This window comes from Oncorhynchus masou, chromosome 17, assembly GCF_036934945.1.
Source record: "Oncorhynchus masou masou isolate Uvic2021 chromosome 17, UVic_Omas_1.1, whole genome shotgun sequence".
Classification (NCBI taxonomy): Eukaryota; Metazoa; Chordata; class Actinopteri; order Salmoniformes; family Salmonidae; genus Oncorhynchus; species Oncorhynchus masou.
In genome coordinates this window covers 30185589-30208227 of record NC_088228.1, presented here as the reverse complement: position 1 = coordinate 30208227, position 22639 = coordinate 30185589, and the positions used below count along the sequence as shown (strand labels likewise).

Here is a 22639-nt window from a genome sequence, read left to right as displayed (position 1 = left end):
CGCTCTGTTCACAACGTTGACATCAGCAAACATTGACACCGCTCGCCCACACGACTCCATACATGCGAAGAGGATGGGTTCATTTATTTATTATATTTCTTTAAATGTGTGCACTTCTTCAGATTATTCTGTATCTTTAGTATGTGTATGTGCTGTGAAAATTCTTTGTCTATATATTCTGTCAGTAAATTATAATTGTTGTAGTCAGCACCATTTCACCAGGTCAAATTCTTGGTGCATAGGCCCATTGGTGAATGAAGGTAATTCTGATTCTGAAAGCCAATTCTTTACTACTTGAAATGTTGATTGCAATTATTCTCCAGTGATGCTTTTTTTTCAGGCATTCTAATGTTGCATGGATGTCTGGTTTCAAGTAGAGTTAGAGAGTGAGTGCATCAATTTCTCTCTACATTCAATGCCATGTGTTCAAATCAAATCCAATTGTATTGGTCACCTACACATTTAGCAGATGTTATTGTGGGTGTAGAGAAATGTTTGTCGTTGGATGATCAATTTGGTGGGTTAATTAATAATTAATTAATTTATAAGATACTATTGTATTCCTTTGTACTATTATGGGCCCTTCTCTCCTGCAATTGGACAAACCACACCCCTTTCATGTTGCACCAAAACACAGCCATTACTTGTTCTTCTCCCAGAATGCACCTCGCTGTGCAGTGACGATGAGCACAACAACAAAACACAGCCAGCTGCAGAATAGGGTGTTAGCTTGCTAGCTACTTGAAATAAACATTAGCTGGTGTTACACAACCCATGGCGAAGAAAATAGATCAGTGACAAGCGAAATGAGAAACCATAAAAATGTGTAGATAGCAATATGAATCGACCGTAAAAACTAAGATTGAGTCAGCTACATTAAAGACTAGATAATCATACCTCATAGCTAACTAACAACATTTTCGGCTAGTTTTCTAAAACTAGCTAGCGTTAGCGCTATGCCATTCAAGCTAAACCAAGTTAGCCAGCTAGATCGCCAAGGCGGGGGAAAGGATTGGAGTAAACAGCAACGGTAAGAATAGGTTTCTCATTGCTAGACATGTCAGTCATATAAAACTACATTTTTGCAAATACCGACCGCTTCACTGTCATGGGTGTAAACTTAAAAGAAAGATATGGCTAGTTAGCCAATGTTAGCTAACGTTACCTAAGTTGATGTTGATGAGAAACTGCGTTAATCTAGCCAGCTATTAAAACAGTCAGAGGAAACTAAATGATTTAAACTAGACATGTATTAGTTAATTCGTTAATCAGCTAGTTATGTCGATAGTAATCAATGTATGTTATATTTGCATGTCCCTTTGTCGTCTTTCCTTTGTCCATCTAGCTAACGTTAGCTAGCTAGCTTCGAGCTAGCTAATGGTCTGTTAAGTTACGCAAGCGCATAAAGTACTAACGAACTAAACCTTTCACGCCACCGACAGTGTCAAGCAAGGCCTCGTAGCTGATCGTCGGAGAGCCATAGCTTTCCCCGCAGGTACTTGCCACATTCGGTAACTAGCCAACGAACGTTAGATTGCTACAGCGCATTCATTAACCCAGGGCGTATTTCCCCAATACTTTTACGTGTGTTGTGTTGGGGCCGACCAAACCCCAGCAGAATGCCATTAAGTTATATAATTTAGCCGTCAACTAGCCATTGTTTGTGATAGTGTCTAGCCAAGTTTCAAGGTGAGACAGGCGTTATCTTGTTTACAACGTGAATAGCCAACTTAGAATGCTAGTTCGCCGATGTTAGCTTTTGCTAGCTTGTTACCTAACCTAGCTAATTTAATAGCCAACATGACTCAGCCTGTAACGTTAGCTACAGCACTTGACTGCCTATATAATATAGTGAGTGTGTCCATTAACATTTCTCCTGATAGAAATTTTGCTGGGCAAAGCAGCAACGTCTATATATTCATGTTACAACGAGCAAAACGTATATGGTCGAGTTCAAGTAACAAGTTTAGGCTAGAAGCCCCACGTCTGTGGCTGCTTTTCACTTCTCACCTTTGAAAATATCGAAATGCATTGCTAAAACACGTGTATGCAATCTCATGTAGCTAGAAGTTACATGTTAGTGAGGTAAATGGCAAATTATTCCAAAGTCTTTTGTAAAGTCTTTTGTTTGTATTTCATTTATGTTTTGGATAAGCCTTATGTGATACAGGCCAACTAACGTTATGTAGTTTATGTGTATTTGGTGGACCTTGTAGCTTCCAGTAAGGAATAGTGTACAGTCGCAACCAATACTTATTGGACCTTTTTTTGTCTTACACAGGGTGGTGTTGAATGACTAAATGATCAAGATAAAGGAGTGTGACGATCGCTGGAGGATTCGACATGAAGTTGTATGTGTTCCAGGTCAACAATGGAAGCACTCTGGCATTTGACACAGAGCTCGCTGTCCAAACGTAAGATACATTTTTTTTTTTTAATCTTTCAGATGACCTACATCCATGTTCAATTTCTCAGTCATAACAGAAAATGTAATGTATGCTTAAATCAAAAAGTTGTCTGAATTTGATCATATGGCCTTACATGTCTTGCAGAGTGTTGGACCTCAAACATGCCATCCAGGTCAAATACAAGATTGCAACCCAGCATCAAGTTCTGGTTGTCAATGGAGGGGAGTGTATGGTTGCAGAGAGGAGAGTCTGCAGCTACAGTGCCGGCACTGTAAGTTTGCACCATTTGGAATCATTGTTTTTGTTTTTTTATAACGATTATGTTGCATAAAGGAGCTAGTTTTGATGTAAACAAAATTTGGTGACAGTTTTCTGAAGCCGCTGTGCAATATGTTGAATTAAAGAAAACGTTATTATTCCAGACGTGTTCAGTTCAAGTGTCTTGACAGATTGTGCTTTTTTTTGCCCAGGACACCAACCCCATATTCCTGTTCAACAAAGAGATGATTTTGTGTGACCGGGCTCCGACGATCCCTAAAACCACATTCTCTATTGAGAATGAGATGGAGCTCAAGGTGGAGGAGTCACTAATGATGCCAGCAGTCTTTCACACCGTTGCCTCACGAACACAACTTGCTGTGGTAAATGTTTTGTTTGTTCTGGCGCAGATACTACTTTCTCAAAATAAGCCACCAATGTTGCTGTCCCTTGTTTCACCATGCTACAACATTAAAATCCGATATGAAAATGTAATCTTCTCTGTATTTGAGTAAGGAAAGCTAATGGAACTTATGATTGTTTTGTAATTCCTAGTGTGTTCAAGCTTTCTTTTGCTTCTCCAGGAAATGTTTGAAGTCGCCAAGAAACTTTGCTCTTTCTGCGAACGACTGGTTCACGATGAACACCTCCAACACCAAGGTTGGGCTGCTATCATGGCAAACCTGGATGACTGCACCCTGTCTTATCAGAAGCTACTGTGGAAATTTGACACGGCGTACATTAATTATCAACAAGAATTTGAGGATATCAAATTGAAACTGACAAAGTAAGTGACCCCCTGCATAAATATTAAGTTCAATGCAATTTGAAAGGGGTGGTTGGGGTATGAATGAAACAAATATATGGAAGGATTGCCCTGCTGTGACAGTATAGTCAATAGGTTAAATTTCAATTAATTATTCAGGTTAAATACATATTTCTCTCAGAGAATATGCCTTTTCAGGTTAGAGATTTTTGCAGGTGTGTGGCATACCACACTGGCACGTGTGGAATCATCAGCTAATTACGTTTCCCATGTCTCTCTCTGCTGTGCCACACTTGCCTTAATTAATCTGTATCCAAAGACCGTGCCACTTGTGACCTGTATCCAAAGATCTAAATTCTATGGGTGTGAACTGACATTTGACATGTACTTTTTTAGACTGGGGACAGCAGTTTCAGTCATGGCCAATATCCCCCTGCTGGAGTGTCTGACCCGCCACAGCTACAAAGAATGCATAGAGAAGTCCTGCTCCACTCCAAACAAGTACTCTGACGAGACCGAGGAGGAGAAGTCCACCGACTCGGTGCTCTGCCCCTCCCCCACCAAGCTACCTGCATCGTTCTCTGCTCCGGGGGCGGGGGACTCGCCCGACACCGCCGAAACCCAGGAAAGCAGTGAGATGACGGACAGTAGTGGGCTGAGGGCAGCCCTGCAAGAGGCAGACTCTCCAGAGAGGGCCAACCCCCTGTCCTTCAACGTCACACTGCTGGACTGGATTAATGTTCAAGACCGGCCCAATGACGTGGAATCAGTCGTGAGGAAATGCTTTGACTCCATCAATAGGGTGAGTCGCTGTTGTATGTTTCTGTCTGTCTTTTCTGTTATGTTTGTCTTTGTTTCTGTGTGGCTGAATTGGTCTCTGTCAGTGGAGTGGCCTTGCCATGACTACTAAATCAATCAACATTGGGTGTAAATTCATTTATGAGAGTCTATTCAGTGATGTGTCTTGGTTGTAAAATGCAAAGAAACACAGACAAAATGGAACCATAATGTAAATGTCCTTTCTATTTCAGCTCGACCCACGGGTCATTCAACCATTCTTAGCGGAATGTCGAGACACGATTGCCAAACTGGATAATCAGAACATGAAAGCCATCAAAGGACTTGAGGACAGGCTATACGCTCTAGACCAAATGATAGCGAGCTGTAAAAAGTTGGTCAATGAACAGAAGGAACTTGCTCAGGTAGGCAAAATAAGGTGTGATCTAAATGATGTAATATCAATGGTGAATAACGCACTCTATAAAATGTGCCTATTCATTCACATACTGTATGATGTACTGTATAATGCAATCCAGCTGAAAACTTGTGAATGAAATATATAAAACTAAAGTCACTTGTCTATCTGTTGGCTGTTAGGGCTTTCTGGCCAATCAGAAGCGTGCTGAGAACCTGAAGGATACGTCCGTGCTGCCTGACCTGTGTCTCAGTCACGCCAATCAGCTGATGATCATGCTGACCAACCACAGGAAGCTGCTGGACATCAAACAGAAGTGCACCACTGCCAAACAGGAGCTGGCGAACAACCTACAAGTTCGTCTCAAGTGAGGCATCCTGTTAATTCCTCTCATTTATTTTTTCTGTCTCTCTTTTGGTGCATCTTTATTCCTTTTGGGCAATGCGGCAAACCAAAATCACTCCAATAAATTCACCATAAGTGGTCATGTGCAAGCCATGTAAATCACTTTTCTATACAGTGCCTTGCGAAAGTATTCGGCCCCCTTGAACTTTGCGACCTTCTGCCACATTTCAGGCTTCAAACATAAAGATATAAAACTGTATTTTTTTGTGAAGAATCAACAACAAGTGGGACACAATCATGAAGTGGAACGACATTTATTGGATATTTCAAACTTTTTAAACAAATCAAAAACTGAAAAATTGGGCGTGCAAAATTATTCAGCCCCTTTACTTTCAGTGCAGCAAACTCTCTCCAGAAGTTCAGTGAGGATCTCTGAATGATCCAATGTTGACCTAAATGACTAATGATGATAAATACAATCCACCTGTGTGTAATCAAGTCTCCGTATAAATGCACCTGCACTGTGATAGTCTCAGAGGTCCGTTAAAAGCGCAGAGAGCATCATGAAGAAGAAGGAACACACCAGGCAGCTCCGAGATACTGTTGTGAAGAAGTTTAAAGCCAGATTTGGATACAAAAAGATTTCCCAAGATTTAAACATCCCAAGGAGCACTGTGCAAGCGATAATATTGAAATGGAAGGAGTATCGGACCACTCCAAATCTACCAAGACCTGGCCGTCCCTCTAAACTTTCAGCTCATACAAGGAGAAGACTGATCAGAGATGCAGCCAAGAGGCACATGATCACTCTGGATGAACTGCAGAGATCTACAGCTGAGGTGGGAGACTCTGTCCATAGGACAACAATCAGTCGTATATTGCACAAATCTGGCCTTTATGGAAGAGTGGCAAGAAGAAAGCCATTTCTTAAAGATATCCATAAAAAGTGTCGTTTAAAGTTTGCCACAAGCCACCTGGGAGACACACCAAACATGTGGAAGAAGGTGCTCTGGTCAGATGAAACCAAAATTGAACTTTTTGGCAACAATGCAAAACGTTATGTTTGGCATAAAAGCAACACAGCTCATCACCCTGACCACACCATCCCCACTGTCAAACATGGTGGTGGCAGCATCATGGTTTGGGCCTGCTTTTCTTCAGCAGGGACAGGGAAGTTGGTTAAAATTGATGGGAAGATGGATGGAGCCAAATACAGGACCATTCTGGAATAGAACCTGATGGAGTCTGCAAAAGACCTGAGACTGGGACGGAGATTTGTCTTCCAACAAGACAATGATCCAAAACATAAAGCAAAATCTACAATGGAATGGTTCAAAAATAAACATATCCAGGTGTTAGAATGGCCAAGTCAAAGTCCAGACCTGAATCCAATCGAGAATCTGTGGAAAGAACTGAAAACTGCTGTCCACAAATGCTCTCCATCCAACCTCACTGAGCTCGAGCTGTTTTGCAAGGAGGAATGGGAAAAAATGTCAGTCTCTCGATGTGCAAAACTGATAGAGACATACCCCAAGCGACTTACAGCTGTAATCGCTGCAAAAGGTGGCGCTACAAAGTATTAACTTAAGGGTCTGAATAATTTTGCACGTCCAATTTTTCAGTTTTTGATTTGTTAAAAAAGTTTGAAATATCCAATAAATGTCGTTCCACTTCATGATTGTGTCCCACTTGTTGTTGATTCTTCACAAAAAAATACAGTTTTATATCTTTATGTTTGAAGCCTGAAATGTGGCAAAAGGTCGCAAAGTTCAAGGGGGCCGAATACTTTCGCAAGGCACTGTATATGCAAGCCAAGCTAACACTGACCCTAACCATTGTGAATGTAGATGGTGCTGCTACGTGATGCTGCACGCGGACCAGGATGGGGAGAAGCTGCAGGCCCTGCTGAGGCTGCTGACCGAGCTGATGGAGAGAGTCCGTGTGGTGGACGCCCTCAGCACCGTGCCTCAGATGTACTGCCTGGCCGTGGTGGAGGTGGTTCGCAGGAAGCTCTTCATCGGCCACTACAGAGAGGTCAGTCAGAGCACAGGACCCACTCACGAACCCTTTTCAAAACCCAAGGCCAGCCCACGTCTCTCTTCAGTCCCTACTTGCAGACCTACTGTAACACGAGCTTCAACCTCCGGCCAGGCCTATAGATATGCTAGGAACTCAAACAATTGGATGAAAAACGGTGTAAATTGTGCTCTTCTGTTATCTCTCTTCTCAGTGGGCCTGTGCTCTCGTGAAGGATGGAAAGCGTCTCTATGAGACCGAGAAGTATAAAAGGGAAACGTTTGGCAAGTTGTTCAGTAAGTTCCATTTCAAAAGTCCTATTTGGTGATTTTTTTTTTTTTACGAGTATCCCCTCTGAAATGAACATCCATTAATTCAAACCCAACAGCTGAGCTTTGTGATCCTCTTTGCAGGGAAATGTTTTCTCCGAAATCGGTTGTTTAGAGGACTTGACTCATGGCCCCCCACTTCATTTTGCGTAAGTAGTCAGTCACTTACCGTGTTCTGTGAACGTCTATTTCATTTCCAAAATGTTATAATCCAACCCATTTCTCTCTTGATTTTGTTGTCTCTTTTATTGTGTAGACAAGAAAGCCCAGAAAGTTTGACTTTGAGCTTCCCGATATTTCCCTTGGTGACCTGCAGTACTTAAAGACCTGTTGTCCTACAGAGGTGCAGCCTTTCCTCAGGTAGGCCGTGGTTCCCCTCACGTGCATAGTAAAGAAATAACCATGTCTTGTAACTTGGCACGGTTAATCGAATATCCTAACGGACGTTGGTATTCAATTACTTGAGCGAGTGTTTTTTTTTTTTTTTTTTTTTTTTTGGAGAAAACGACTGTAGGCCTATTATAACATCGCAAAACTTTGTCTAGATGAAATAATCCGTGTGACATTTTTACCGACAAGGATATACCATGACATTTTAAATTGCACATTTAATAAAACAAACTTCTTTTAAACCTTTACACTCGTACCCCTATACATATCGAAAATGGCAGATTTGTACTTTGATAAACGCCTAAATTGGAACTCTGGCTGTACAGTAACATGCGTCACATGACGTCAGAGCTCTGCACTTCACAGCGCTGTATGGACTTTGACTGACAGACGTTCTGAACTTGAGCACCTCGCGAGACAAGAAGTTGCCTCTATCCCTCCTGCTAATTGGGCAACTTTAGCAAATGTTTTGTTGTCTTGAGTTTGGAAATGCTGTAAATGAAGAGGACTGTATATTTTGAAAGATGAGACATTGAGAATTATAGGAAATACTGCTTTGATGTCATACAAGCAAGCCAAACACTGAGTCCAAATGTGCACTTGGTATTTTCATATCAAAACTCATGTCATGGACATTGTCAACGTTTATGATCACCGTTTGATGTACAGTTACAAGATGACATGGTGTCATACCATGTCATCGTGTCCACTGTTTACCTCTGCCATGTGCATTTGCTTCGTTATGAGTCAATAGCCCAAAAATAGTTTCTCGCAATTCTACTATCCGGATATCTGAAAAAATGTCAGGATATTATTTGAGTAATATAATAATTTCCAGTGTTCATCCCTACTTGCTTACAGGCCTACTACCTGTATGATTAGTTTACTTGTGAACACTTGGCTGTATTCTCTGTTGCAATATTCAGTGCAATAGCCCTGGGAGACTGTCCATTTCATATTGGAGTAAAGTTAGTCCCATGTTTCTTTCCCCCAGGGTTCCAACACTGTGTGATTTTGAGCCTTTGCATCTGCATTTGGAGATGCTTCAACAGTTGGTCCTTGCTTCTCAAGCTGCAAGTGTGGATGAGATGTCTCAAACTATCACCGATTTACTCAGCGAACAAAGGGTAATGACAAATTACAGTGGAATATGGAATGGCAGCTATCTAAAAGCACAGTAAACACTGTCCCTTTTAGTGCATATTCTCCACTCACTCCCCTTCTTATTTCTGTTCCTCCAGGGGTCGTGCAGCCAGAGTGCTCAGAGATCCACAGCAGCGGTGACCCCACAGTCCGACAGCACCCCAGGGACTTCCTCCCCCAAGACCCCCTCCTCTCTCAGTCTCCCGGGGCCCCCCTGCCAGCCCCTCCCTGGCCCCACCACCCTGGAGGACCTGTCCCCGGACAGCATCGATGCCCAAACCTTTGACTTCGAGACAATTGGCCACCCCAACATGGACCCCGTCCTGCAGCAGGCCGGCTCCCTGGACCTGGACTCCCTGGCTGAGAGCCCCGAGTCAGACTTCTTGTCGGCGGTCAACGAGTTTGTGATCGAAAACTCGCCCACCCCCATCAGCGACCCCACCAGCCCAGAGATGATGGTGGAGTCGCTGTACTCGTCGGTCATCAACGCCATCGACAGCAAGCGCATGCATGACACCACCACATTAGAGAGGGAAAACTCCAAGGTGGCTACGCTGAATCTGAGCATCGAGAAATACCGCTCTGCTGCCGAGGAGTCCCAGGCCAACTTGCGGAGCGTCAAGGATGACCTGTACCGCTTCAGAGGCCTGGTGCTGAAGGAGCAGCGAGACTTTGGCTTCGCCCTGAAGACCATGACCATTGAGGTGCGCAACATGGTGGACACCATCCGTAAGAGGGAGGAGGAGGAGCTGAGAGAGCAGCACCAGGCCGAGCTCCTCTCTGTGCAGCAGGACCACGAGAAGCAACTTCAGACCCTGACGGAGGAGAACCGGGTCAACCGGAACATCGTGAAAGACGTGCAGCGGGCCATGCTGGAGCTGGAGGGGCTGCTGGAGCGCAAGGAGAAGGAGCTGACTCAGCTCGAGGCTGAGAGGCGGTGCTGGACCGAGGCGGAGAGCGGGCACATTCAGAGCCTCAGTGTCCTGGAGCACAAAATCAGCGATCAGGCCCAAGAGGTGCTGACTGTGGCTGCTTCCAGAGACTCCCTGTACAGCCAGTTGGAGACACTCCACATTGAGATTGAGCGCGGCCAGCAGAAGATCCGCCTGGAGCTGGAGGGGGCCGAGCAGGTCCACCTGCAGGAACTGGAGGAGAGGATGAGGCAGCAGCATCAGGCCCAGCTAGACACCCTGGCCCGGGAGAACCAGGAGGCAATGGAGTGCCTGGCAATGGTGAACAGGGTCAAGCTGAGTGAGGTCGCAGACCGCCACGCCGCCTCTCTGACAGAGAGGGACGGCCAGCTGAGGGATCTGGAGGCCCGGGCAACCGAGCTGGCTGACCTACGCTGCAAGCTGGAGGTGGAGCTGGCCCTGAAGGAGTCAGAGATGGAAGTTGTGAGGCTTCTCTACGAGGAGGCCAAGCAGGGGCAGCAGGAAGCCAACGTGAGGAAGGCTACTGTAGAGGCAGAGACCCAGTCCTTCAACGAACAGCTAGTTCAGGTCAACGGGCAGCTGCACGCTAAGAACGAAGAGTACGAGAAGGGCCTGGCTGAGCTCCGGACACTGATGCGCATGGAGAAAGACCAGTGCATCTCGGAGCTGGTGGGCAGGCACGAGGAAGAGAGGAACCAGCGCCGCAGCGAGCTGACCGCCTTGCAGCAGCAGGCCCAGGACGCAGGAAGGAGCCATGCAGAACAGCTGCAGAACCTCCAACTAGACCTCGACCTGCAGACGGCAGCACTGCGCAACGATAAGGAAGTGCAGCAGAGGAGTTTTGAGGAGCAGGAGCAACAATTGAGGACTGTTATCTGCGATTTGCAGACAGAAAATGATCTGCTCACCAAAAGATTAGAGCAGGACACCCAAGCAGCCCAGGAACGTTTTGAGAAAGAGGAGTCCTTGAAGGCTGCAGTACCAGATGCCTTCAAAGACTTTGAGCAACAAAAGGAGGAGATGGAGAAAAGACTTCTAGACAAAATTAGACATCTTGAAAATGAGCTTCGGGAAAGACAATCCTCAGAAAGGTAAGAGAGACGCATGTACCACTGTTACCAGGTAACCTATAACTGTGATTTGTAATAAACATTTAATCAGCCTTGTAATGAACAAGATGACTAGTTTTAGAGTTCGTTCCCTACAATTTTGCAAGTTTGCTGAAATTCTACACATTTTGCCATTGGGCTGAGAGAGATGATTTAGCAATTGTATAGATAATTTCAGTCAATTCTACAAATTTTCCCATACGCTGGAGCAAAAAATGTGTTGTTTTACAGCTAATTTCCAGTAATTCTACACATTTTGCCATAGGGTGGAGAGAAATGTTTACACTTTTTTATATAGGATATCTGAGAGTGACTAACAAATCATTGGAGGTCGATGATTCGTCCATGATGACTACAAGTTTAAATAGCTGGCTAGACTAATTTACCAATCTACAAAATGTTAGCTGACATGGGCTAATTGAGTGACTGTCACTAACCGTGTTTTCTAGCCACAGTTGTTTTTGCGAGTGAAGTCCTACTGTATATAAAAATGTAAAAAAATCAGCTGCGATGGAAACAGGAAGTTTCGGTACAATTTTATAAATGCCGACAGATAATTTATTTGTTCGACATGATGGGATCTATTTGTCTGTCAAATTAATTATGCGAGAAATGGCAGTGGAAAAGCCTTTATGTGCAAATATTGACATAGTAACCATCATCTCGAGGTCAACTTGGGAGGGTCTATGATATGGTGTGTGATCCTCCCACTACGACTTGGGAAATGCAGTTCATTAGGCTACAGATGGAATAAGTTATGACGAACTTCACAGGGTGGTGAAAGTGTATGGTGATGAACTTGATGCTCCTGCCATTTGTCAACTAAAAATATCCATAGTAAACGCATCATGTAGACGAGCCTACCCGCACAGCACCTGCGACCAGAGTAGGCACATTTGCTATTTAACGCACATTTGCTATTTAACGCAAAAGCTTTTTGCGACAAACCAACCGGTAGAGTTTAAAATGCGATGGAAACACATTTAACTTTTAGATTTTTATTTGGTACTTCAAACTTAACCCCTTTAGCATCCGCCCCCCTTTTTTGTTAGTTTTTGTGCCTAAAATGACATACCCAGATCTAACTGCCTGTAACTCAGTCCCTGAAGCAAGGATATGCATATTCTTGGTACCATTTGAAAGGAAACACTTTGAAGTTTGTGGAAATGTGAAATGAATGTAGGAGAATATAACACAATAGATCTGGTCAAAGATAATACAAAGGATTATCTTTGTACCGTCTTTGAAATGCAAGAGAGAGGCCATGATGTAGTATTCAAGCCCAGCTGCAAATTAGATTTTGCCCACTAGATTTGGGAATATTTGCCTGACAATTGGTTGCCAATTGGATGGGGACTTAGCTAGAGACTAACATAAGGGGGGAAACTGATACACAATCAAATTTAGAAATGTTCCCTTGTGTATTCTAACTCAACAGTCAGTTCAGACCCCGGCTGAGTTAAGATTACACAAACCCGTGTAGACTTCAATTAGCTTTAGTATACACTGAAAATACCTGTTTTCTTGCGTTACATAGCTGTGTTTAAGGCCCAGAGGTGAACACTTAAGGGAACCATAACATGTACTGCGTGCTTTGTCAAGCTTGCAGGCTATCGGATATTTAAAGGGAACATAAACTGACGGGCACTGAGACGAGACAAAAACTCACTAGGAACTCCTCACGAAACTAACTTGTGAAGAGTATTTAATTTGACCTGTTGACCTACCTGATGTCTACGGTGTGTGACTTGTCTCTGTTACTTATGTCTCTTTCTATCTCTGTGTGTGTGTGTGTGTGTGCTACAGAGAGGCGGGGTTGTCGAAGGTGCAGACAGAGAGTCGGGGATCCGAAACAGGAGCTCCTCTCTCCCTGGACTCCGCCTTGCAGGAGCGTCTGCAGCAGGAGACGGCCTCCCTGCACACCCAGCTGGAGCTCCTGGAGAGGAGGAAGGACGAGGAGATGCAGAACCTCAAGACCTCCCTCATCGCAGAACAACAGGTCCGTGTTGGAATAGTCCTCACTTCCTATTCAGAGGGTTCTTCTGTCGGTATTGACCGGCACTGAATCTAGGAGCAACACCATATCGAGATACACTGCAATGTACTTCCTATACTTTGTACTGTAGTTCGTTTTCCTACATTTTCTTTTATAGCTTTTAGCTAAGTGTTTGAGCTTTTTAGCATTTGTCCCGTTACCGTTCTTCTGAGGAGGTCTAATTTTGATTCACTGGCAACTGCAAGCAAACTGACTACAAGTGACCAACACCTGAAATGCTAAAAATACTCCATGAGGCAGCCTTAGTCAGCCCCTACATGAAAGCAGGTCTGTGAGGCACTGTGTGTGTCATAATTATAGCACACAGTGTTCTCATGACCTCGTCTTGCTAGCGAGCAGTCCAAATGGGAATAGGATACAGGTGGCTATGGGACCCTCTTGGAGGAATGGGGTTAAACCACGTTGTTCGTTAGAACACAATGTTTTGCCTCTCAAATTGAAAACTGCACCACAAATACACTGCTCAAAAAAATAAAGGGAACACTAAAATAACACATCCTAGATCTGAATGAATGAAATATTCTTATTTAATACTTTTTTCTTTACATAGATGAATGTGCTGACAACAAAATCACACAAATTATCAATGGAAATCAAATTTATCAACCCATGGAGGTCTGGATTTGGAGTCACACTCAAAATTAAAATGGAAAACCACACTACAGGCTGATCCAACTTTGATGTAATGTCCTTAAAACAAGTCAAAATGAGGCCCAGTAGTGTGTGTGGCCTCCACGTGCCTGTATGACCTCTTTACAACGTCTGGGCATGCTCCTGATGAGGTGGCGGATGGTCTCCCGAGGGATCTCCTCCCAGACCTGGACTAAAGCATCCGCCAACTCCTTGACAGTCTGTGGTGCAACGTGGCGTTGGTGGATGAAGCGAGACATGATGTCCCAGATGTGCTCAATTGGATTCAGGTCTGGGGAACGGGTGGGCCAGTCCATAGCATCAATGCCTTCCTCTTACAGGAACTGCTGACACACTCCAGCCACATGAGGTCTAACATTGTCTTGCATTAGGAGGAACCCAGGGCCAACCGCACCAGCATGTGGTCTCACAAGTGGTCTGAGGATCTCATCTCGGTACCTAATGGCAGTCAGGCTACCTCTGGCGAGCACAGCCCCCCAAAGAAATGTCACCCCACCCCATGACTGACCCACCGCCAAACCTGCTGCTGGGTTGTTGCCCTCCTACGGCCTCCTCCACGTCTCCTGATGTACTGGCCTGTCTCCTGGTAGCGCCTCCATGCTCTGGACACTACGCTGACAGACACAGCAAACCTTCTTGCCACAGCTCGCATTGATGTGCTATCCTGGATGAGCTGCACTACCTGAGCCACTTGTGTGGGTTATAGACTCCGTCTCATGCTACCACTAGAGTGAAAGCACCGCCAGCATTCAAAAGTGACCAAAACATCAGCCAGGAAGCATTGGAACTGAGAAGTGGTCTGTGGTCACCACCTGCAGAACCATTCCTTTGTTGGGGGTGTCTTGCTAATTGCCTATAATTTCACCTGTTGTCTATTCCATTTGCACAACAGCATGTGAAATGTATTGTCAATCAGTGTTGCTTCCTAAGTGGACAGTTTGATTTCACAGAAGTGTGATTGACTTGGAGTTACATTGTGTTGTTTAAGTGTTCCCTTTTATTTTTTTGAGCAGTGTATAAACATTTACTACGCAATGTTCGTTTTTCTATAAATTGGCATTATCATAGGTTTTGCTACCAGCCTAAAACCCAGTGGTCCTCCAAGCCTAAGATCTTATGGTAAAGCAAGCAGGCTTGATTGACGTCTGTGGTTCTGAGCTCAACCCTCAATTGACTCACTCAGCCTCACCTGTCTCCTGTCTGGTAGTTCTTTGTCCTCTGTGACTGCCTCGTTGTGTTTTACTGCTGCTCTATTGCCTAGGTGTCTGAAAGGCTTCATGTCCCCCTCCTCCCTCCCCCCCAGACTAACTTCAACACTGTTCTGATGAGAGAGAAGCTGAAAAAGGAACAGATCATCAGTGAGCTCACAGAGGAGCTGCGGAAGGTTACCCAGCAGCAGGAGAAGGACAAAGGTACCCGACAGTCACATAAAGCTAGGACACTGAGAGAACAGAATGATTTCTGCCCTTTGAACTCTTAATGGGCTGGATGTGCTGGAACTAGATAGCATTTTCTATGCTGTTATTGTTTTCAGAGGTTATTTTGTTGATTGTATTGAAAGTAAGCCGTGCTGCAGTTCATTCATTAGGGGTGGCAGGTAGCCTAGTGGTTTGAGCGTTGGTCTAGTAACCGAAAGGTTGCCAGATCGGATCCCCGAGCTGGCAATGTAAGAAATCTGTCGTTCTGCGCCAAAACGAGGCAGTTAACACACTGTTCCTAGGCCATCATTGAAAATAAGAATTTGTTCTTACCTGACTTGCCGAGTTAAATAAAAGGTCAAATTAAAAAAATGTATCCTGATATGTTCATTTTGTGTCTTCAGGCCTGATAGAGATGCTGTCTGAGGACCGGGCCATCGTCATGCAGGAGAAGAAGCAGTTGGAGGAGGATCTGAACCGGCTGCGCAGCACAGCCCTGGTGTCCTCTGCCTACTACAGCCCTAACCCCTTAGCTCTAGAGCCCACTGGAGCCGGGGCCAGACTTGGATCTGGAGCATGTCCTGGACCTGGGACTGAGGTTGGGGCCGGAGCCTGCTCCTCAGAGCTCTTCCCTGACCCAGACAGACTGGCCTCTGTGGCTGCCACCAGAGAGGACGACAGAGTGGACTCGGCTGTGGAGGCCAGCATGGTGACTGTGCAGTAAGCATCCCCAAAACACAAACAGTCCAATAAACAGTGATTCAGAAGAACCCCCCCCCCATCACAGTCAATCTGTCGTTTTATAGAAATAAGCTTTGACAGATATACTTCGGCAAAATATTGTTTAAACATATATATAGATATATAGAGATATAGAGATATATTTGGTGGAATTGAGGACAGTGAGGACTTTGAAGGTGCTCCTTATTGGATAATGAAGATAAATTATGAATATAAGTTGTCATCTTTCAAAGAATGTTGTCAGTTTGTAAATGTGTAAAAGATTAAAAAAGGATGTTGAAAGTGCTTGTTTGAGATGGCCAGACAAGGATGGACAAAGTGAGGACAAATAACAGAGCGAGGGAGGCTAGGATTGGGAAATGTAAGTTATATTGTTTTTTTCTTCTGTTAACTAACAGTTATGCAGGCTAGCAATCATCATTGCCATCTCAAACAAAAGTCACTTTAAATTCATATTCATGCTTGTTCAATTTTTTTTTTTTTCCAGAGTAACTATTTGTTTGAATGATTGTCAAATGTGTTAAAAGCTGTCGCCAAATTGGTCTGATTATTGGCCCTTTGTCTCTTTCTTAGCGATAACATCCTGATGATGTCGGAGGAGAAACAGCGGATACTGTTACTTGAGAGGGTGAGTAGACATCTAAATGGAACCTGATGAAGTTGGGGTTGGATTGTTGTAGAATTTGACTTGAGCTGTAACATCTTCTGCCATATTTCAGACTTTACACATGAAGGAAGAAGAAAACAAGCGCCTCAGTCAAAGACTGGTAGGTTTTTGTCGACTTTGATGGCTGATTAGAGGAGGAGGAAATATTGATTTTTAATATCATGTGATTGTTTAAGCCAACCATTCTAGCCCCCCCCCCCCCAAAAAAAGAACGTGTTTTTTTGCATTTGTTTTTCACTTGGTTACCATGTGTATTGTTTACTTCTAGATATACACAGAGTGTATAACACATTAGGAACACCTGCTCTTTCCATGACAGACTGACCACGCGAATCCAGGTGAAACCTATGAACCCTTATTAAGGTCACCTGTTAAATCCACTTCAATCAGTGTAGTTGAAGAGGAGATTGATTTTTAAAGAAGGATTTTTAGGCCTTGAGACATGGATTGTGTTTGTGTGCCATTCGGAGGCCAGCCGTCATTGATGGAAGAGGACAAAGGGGCGGCAGGGTAGCCTAGTGGTTAGAGCATTGGACTAGTAACCGGAAGGTTGCAAGTTCGAATCCCCGAGCTGACAAGGTAGAAAATCTGTCGTTCTGCCCTTGAACAGGCAGTTAACCCACTGTTCCTAGGCCGTCATTGAAAATAAGAATTTGTTCTTAACTGACTTGCCTAGTAAAATAAAAAAATAAAAGGAGGCTGACACGAATTGTGCGGAGCAACAGACTGGCTACAGTTAGTCCAGTGACAGTCCAGTGACAGTCCAGTACAACATTGGTCCACAAAGACCCATAAAATAATTCATAACTTGTCATGCCTTGACAAGAATGGGGTATGTCAGCTGATGACCTTACAAAGTTCCACTTCTTTCAGCAAAAAAAACTAAAAACTGCGTTTGCAGTGGGTGGAACGAAAACAGTGGAGAATTGAAAAGACATGGTCTGACGAGTCCCCGTTCCTGCTGTTTCATGCTGATGGGAGGACTAGGGTATGGAGAAAACCACGAGTACATGCATCCATCATACCGCGTGTCAACTTTGCAGACTGGTGTTGGGTGTGTGATGGTGTGATTTCATGGCACACATTGGGCCCCTTGATAAAAGTTTGAAAGCCACAGGAAGTCTGAACATCATTGCTAATCATGTGCATCCCTTCATGGCAGCAGTGAATCGAGCTGCCAATGTTTTATTTTTTAACAGGATAATGCCCCATGCCATAACGCTAGGATTGTACAGTAATGGTTCTGCGAACATGAAAGTGAATTCAGCTTCCTGCAGTGGCCTGCCCAGTCACCAGATCTCAATTCAGTTGTGTATCTGTGGGAGGAGATGGAACAAGCTATTTGGATTAAAGCTCCACTACCAGCCAACTTGACACAACTGTGGGAAACATTGGAGTCAACATGTCCCTAGCATCCCTGTGGAACTCTTTCGAAACCTTGTACAGTCCATGCCCTTGCAAATCAAGGCTGTTCTGATTTGCTGTTCTGAGGTGCAACTCAGTATTCGGAAGGTGTTCCTAATGTTTTATACACTCGGTGAATAGGCCGATATAATTCATTTAGCTTTTGACAGGCTTTGTCAGTGTACCCCAAGCTATTTTACCCCACCACCACTAGATGGCAATAGCATCAATGCTTCAATCTCTGTTCAGCAGACCTAGGAGCTTTCTGAGCGGCAACAGTAACTTCCTCTATCAAAAGCCTTCTGATAAAGGGGAATCAAAACAATCATACAGGCAGTTTGACATATTGCAGCACTATTGCTCACATACCTAAACAAAAGCATAACAATGCATGCCAAAATGTATCCGTTCCAGCAAGTGCATTTCACGCCGCACAACATACAGTACTATTGATGGCTGCTATGCAAAGATCAGTCAGTATACATTTTGGCCAGGAACGCATCCATGGCCAGCAGTGTCAAGAAGATTATCGTCTCACTCTTAACAACCATGACCGTTCTCTCTTTGTAGATGTCTCAAAGCATGTCCTCGGTGTCGTCACGGCATTCTGAGAAAATTGCCATCCGAGAGTAAGCATACGAAGATTGACACACAAAAGTGCTGATGTGTAGTGTATATAGACTCAGTGGCTGTACGTTTTCTCTAGCAAATCAAAGTAAGAATCTAGCACCATTTTTGTGTGAAGGTTGACTGCTGTGTCCGTTTCAGTTTCCAGGTTGGCGACTTAGTTCTGATCATCCTCGATGAAAGGCATGACAACTATGTGCTATTCACCGTGGGTCCCACCCTGTACTTCCTCCACTCTGAGTCCCTCACGGCCCTGGACCTCAAACCAGGTCAGAAAATCACCTTTTAATTGTAGGCCTCAATTCTTAAAAAGCATTAAGTTATTATAGAATAAAGTTATAATATACAAAAATGTACAATTTAACGTTTGTTGTATATAATTGACAATTATACTAAGTTATTGTGTAATGTGGTTTTGAAGTGCAAGTTATGTGCAAAAACAAGCAGGTGTCTCTTTACAAGCTGTAAATACTGTTGAATTTATTAACTTGGACAGATAAGTGATTTTGAGTAACCCGTGTCAAAGTTTGTGTACTGAGCATTGGTTTTATTGTGTCGATCACTGACAGATCCTATGTTTACTTCAGCATCAGGAGCCTCAAGACGGCCGTGGGTTCTCGGAAAAGTTATGGAGAAAGAATATTGCCAGGCGAAAAAGGTAAAGTGTAGTAGTATATAGGTAATGAATTGTAATAGTCTAGTAGTAGAGCACAGTAGCTTTTCTGAATATAGATGGTCATTAAAGGAGGTCAAATAATCAATAAATAAAATAAAGTAATGAACAATCAAAGGATGACTTTCTAAGAGCACGTATGTTGTGTGTTTCCCATCTTAGGCTCAAAACCGGTTCAAAGTTCCTTTGGGCACCAAGTTCTACAGGGTGAAAGCTGTTCCGTGGAACAAGAAAGTATAGTACAGCCAAGTTATGAGCTGAAATGTATATTTATATTGCATAAAGTTTTAAACACTCACATCATACATCATTTATAGATCTCTTATCAACTTGGAAATGAAAAGAAAGATCATAATCATGGTATTATTTTGGCCTTCAGTTCAACATCTCATCAACCCCGTCTTTCTTTTTAAACTAGAGTATTTGTTGTTGTGGACCAAATGCTATTTCTTTATTCGGGCATGGCCCTAAACACTGGCAGAAAGCATTAATACCCGTGTGTTAATTTGAACAAAAACTATTTGAATGTTTATATATTTAGTTCTCATTCATTATCAGCATTTGTCCTCTTTGTGGAAAATAGTTCATCATTATCAGCAATATAATTCAAATGAAAATCTACATTTATTGTAAATGTTTATGGATGAATGTTCATGGCATGCATATTGATATATTTTCTTTGGTTTTACTTATCCAGATAAATGTTGTAGTTGGAAGTGTAGTCAATGCCGTTTGTTACTCACGACGCAGTATGGCCCTCAGTTAATACTGAAATGTACATTTTGGCTGACTGACGAAAGCAGTCATCATTGCAATCATTGACAATGCACTTTCCAAAAACAATGCTTTTTGTTCATTCAAAAGGGAAGGAATTGTGCTATTAAATCAAATAAATACAGAAAAAACTAACAGCGCAAAACTTCCCGCTATCATAGAATATTGATATGTAGAAAGGAATACTTGTTTGACTGTGTTTCATGATTGGATGACATTGTACATTTACCCATCATTCAAATCACGGAAGTAACAATAAAGGACTGTATTGTAAAATAATTTAGAGTTTTGAAACAATAAAGGATTGATCCCAAATAACTTTACTGCACTTAGTTATTTCAACATTGCAGGTACACAACTGACATACTTGCCCATTACAAAATATACACATATAAGATGTAAAGACAGGACAGATGTTTAAAAAGATGTTTCATAAAAATATGACATTCATTTAACACGATGAGCAACACCTCTGAAGGGCAGCGTTGGAGAGAGTATCATATATTGAATATACCTCAATGACCTGCATATGGGGATTTCAGTGGACACTAATTTATGTAAATCATGTCACTGAGCCGAGCCTGGCTTTGGAATGCTGTTAATTAAGGACATAGGAGGAAATGCTGCTTCTGTAGTTCAAGGACAATCAAGTCATTCAATACGCTCCGTGACCACCTGCCTGTTTAAAAACCAGGCTTGTTGGCTCCTTAAGAAATATAGTAGGCCAATATCTATGCTCACTATCTAAGAACATTTAATTAGAGATTTTCATTGTACTACACCAAAAACATTGAATGTTAAGAGACCGAAGAAAAAAGCTCTTTATTGCTATTGATTTATTTTAATGGAATGGTGTAGTCCCCCCCCCCCAACCATTATGCTCAATTGAAAATGTACAAATAGACAAAAGAAAATATGTAACATTTTGATAATAGCAGTTGTTTCAGAAATCGTTGGTTTGGAAATCCATGTAAGTTCGCACAAGCTATAAAGAAATAATTCTTATTTGATTTAGAATTTCTTCCTTTTGTGGGAAGCATTAGCTAATGTGGTTGTAGTGTTGGCATGCTATGGCAGGAAACAGACTTCAAAAAGGCTTCAAATCAGGAAGAACGGTGCGGCCCTCATGGAGGAGGAAGCACACCAACATCACTTTCCCAGATCACAGTAGGGTGCATCGCAGCTCTCCCTAACCATGTGGGTCTAGGGGTGTTTTAACAATGTTTATCTCTATTTTCTCCATTAAGCATAAGCCTGTTGTCACATTTGGACGGCTTCTTCATAAATTGATGGTGTGATTCCTACCAAAAAAAATTCAGGACGGGCTTGAATGAGAAAATATGTGACTCTACACACATAATTTGATGATACCGAGGTGGCCTGGCACACACCAACCATGTGCACTGGATAGGCTCTTAGTGTAAATGTTTACGACCCCCCTCTGAGCATGGAGCTGCTGGGAGTCGCCCTCATCAGGCACAATTGGATTTTAGCATTGCCATGTTAACGGTCAGCGGTTTAGGATTGTACTCAAACTACACTGAACAAAAACAAAAATATGAATGCAGCATGCAACAACTTCAAAGATTTTACTGAGTTACAGGTCATATAAAGAAATCAGTCAATTGAAATAAATCCATTAGGCCCTAATCTAGGGATTTCACATGACTAGGAATACAGATATGCATCTGTTGGTTATAGATACCTTTTTACAAAAATTGCCTTGTGGATCACAAATCAGTCAGTATCTGGTGTGACCACCATTTGCCTCATGCAGTGTGACACATCTCCTTCGCATAGAGTTGGTCAGGCTGTTGGTCGTGGCGTTGATCCAGAGCATCCCAAACATGCTCAATGGGTGACATGTTTGAGTATGCAGGCCATGGAAGAACTGGGCTGTTTTCAGCTTCCAGGAATTGTGTACAGATCCTTGCGACATGGGGCCATGCATTATCATGCTGAAACATGAGATGATGCTGGTGGATGAATGGCACGACAATTGGCCTTTGGTTCTCGTCACGGTATCTCTGTGCATTCAAATTTCCATTGATTAAAATGCAATTGTGTTGTCTGTAGCTTATTCCTGCCCATACTATAACCCCACCGCCACCATGGGGCACTCTGTTCACAATGTTGAGATCAGAAAACTGCTCGCCTACACCATTTTGCCATTTCTAATTGGTCATATACACATGTTTAGCAGATGTTATTGCGGGTGTAACGAAATGCTTGTATTCTTAGCTCCAACAGTGCAGTAGAATCACAGCGTGCCAGTGTCCATCAAGGGTGAGCATTTGCGCACAAAAGTAGGTTACACCAGACCTGTCAGGTGGATGAATTATCTTGGCAAAGGAGAAATGCTCAACAACAGGGATGGAAACACATTTGAGAGAAATAATAATTTTGTTTTTTGGAAAAAAAATCTGCGATCTTTTATTTCAGCTCATGAAACATGGGAGCAACACTTTACATGTTGCGTTTAGTTTTTTGTTCAGTGTAGTTCCATCAGTATCAGTTTGACTGATACCTCTCTCAAATGTGTCTCAACACATCAGCTAAACTATTACCCCAAATAGGCCTATCCGTTATTCAAGTCAATAGACCTTGTGCTGCTCCAAATGCATCAGAATAGAGCTATACCATACAAAATATTAAACTACTCACAATTAGTTGTAAGGCGAATGAGGAACTCAAAGTAGCTGGCAGGGAAGAAAGTGTTCTGTCTGAAAACCAGATT

At 43.1% G+C, this 22639-nt stretch overlaps 1 protein-coding gene across 3 annotated transcripts; it reads left to right on the top strand.

Annotated features, from left to right (window-relative positions):
- Positions 1-663: 663 nt before the first annotated feature.
- Positions 664-20211, top strand: rb1cc1 (RB1-inducible coiled-coil 1). 3 transcript variants are annotated; one of them, XM_064993000.1, is made up of 23 exons: positions 664-1030; positions 2282-2414; positions 2553-2679; positions 2879-3049; positions 3251-3453; positions 3829-4234; positions 4464-4634; positions 4810-4994; positions 6820-7006; positions 7203-7284; positions 7402-7466; positions 7574-7677; positions 8702-8834; positions 8949-10873; positions 12698-12890; positions 14902-15010; positions 15421-15736; positions 16331-16385; positions 16477-16524; positions 18399-18457; positions 18597-18724; positions 19043-19113; positions 19291-20211. In XM_064993000.1, exons 2-23 carry the CDS (start codon positions 2344-2346, stop codon positions 19366-19368), a joined length of 4887 nt encoding a protein of 1628 aa, XP_064849072.1. In that variant the 5' UTR covers positions 664-1030; positions 2282-2343; the 3' UTR covers positions 19369-20211. The 3 variants fall into 3 exon arrangements, with proteins under 3 accessions (XP_064849072.1, XP_064849070.1, XP_064849071.1); XM_064992998.1 differs by having other exon boundaries at positions 19025-19113; XM_064992999.1 differs by lacking the exon at positions 664-1030 and adding an exon at positions 1459-1495 and having other exon boundaries at positions 19025-19113.
- The last annotated feature ends 2428 nt before the right edge of the window (positions 20212-22639 follow it).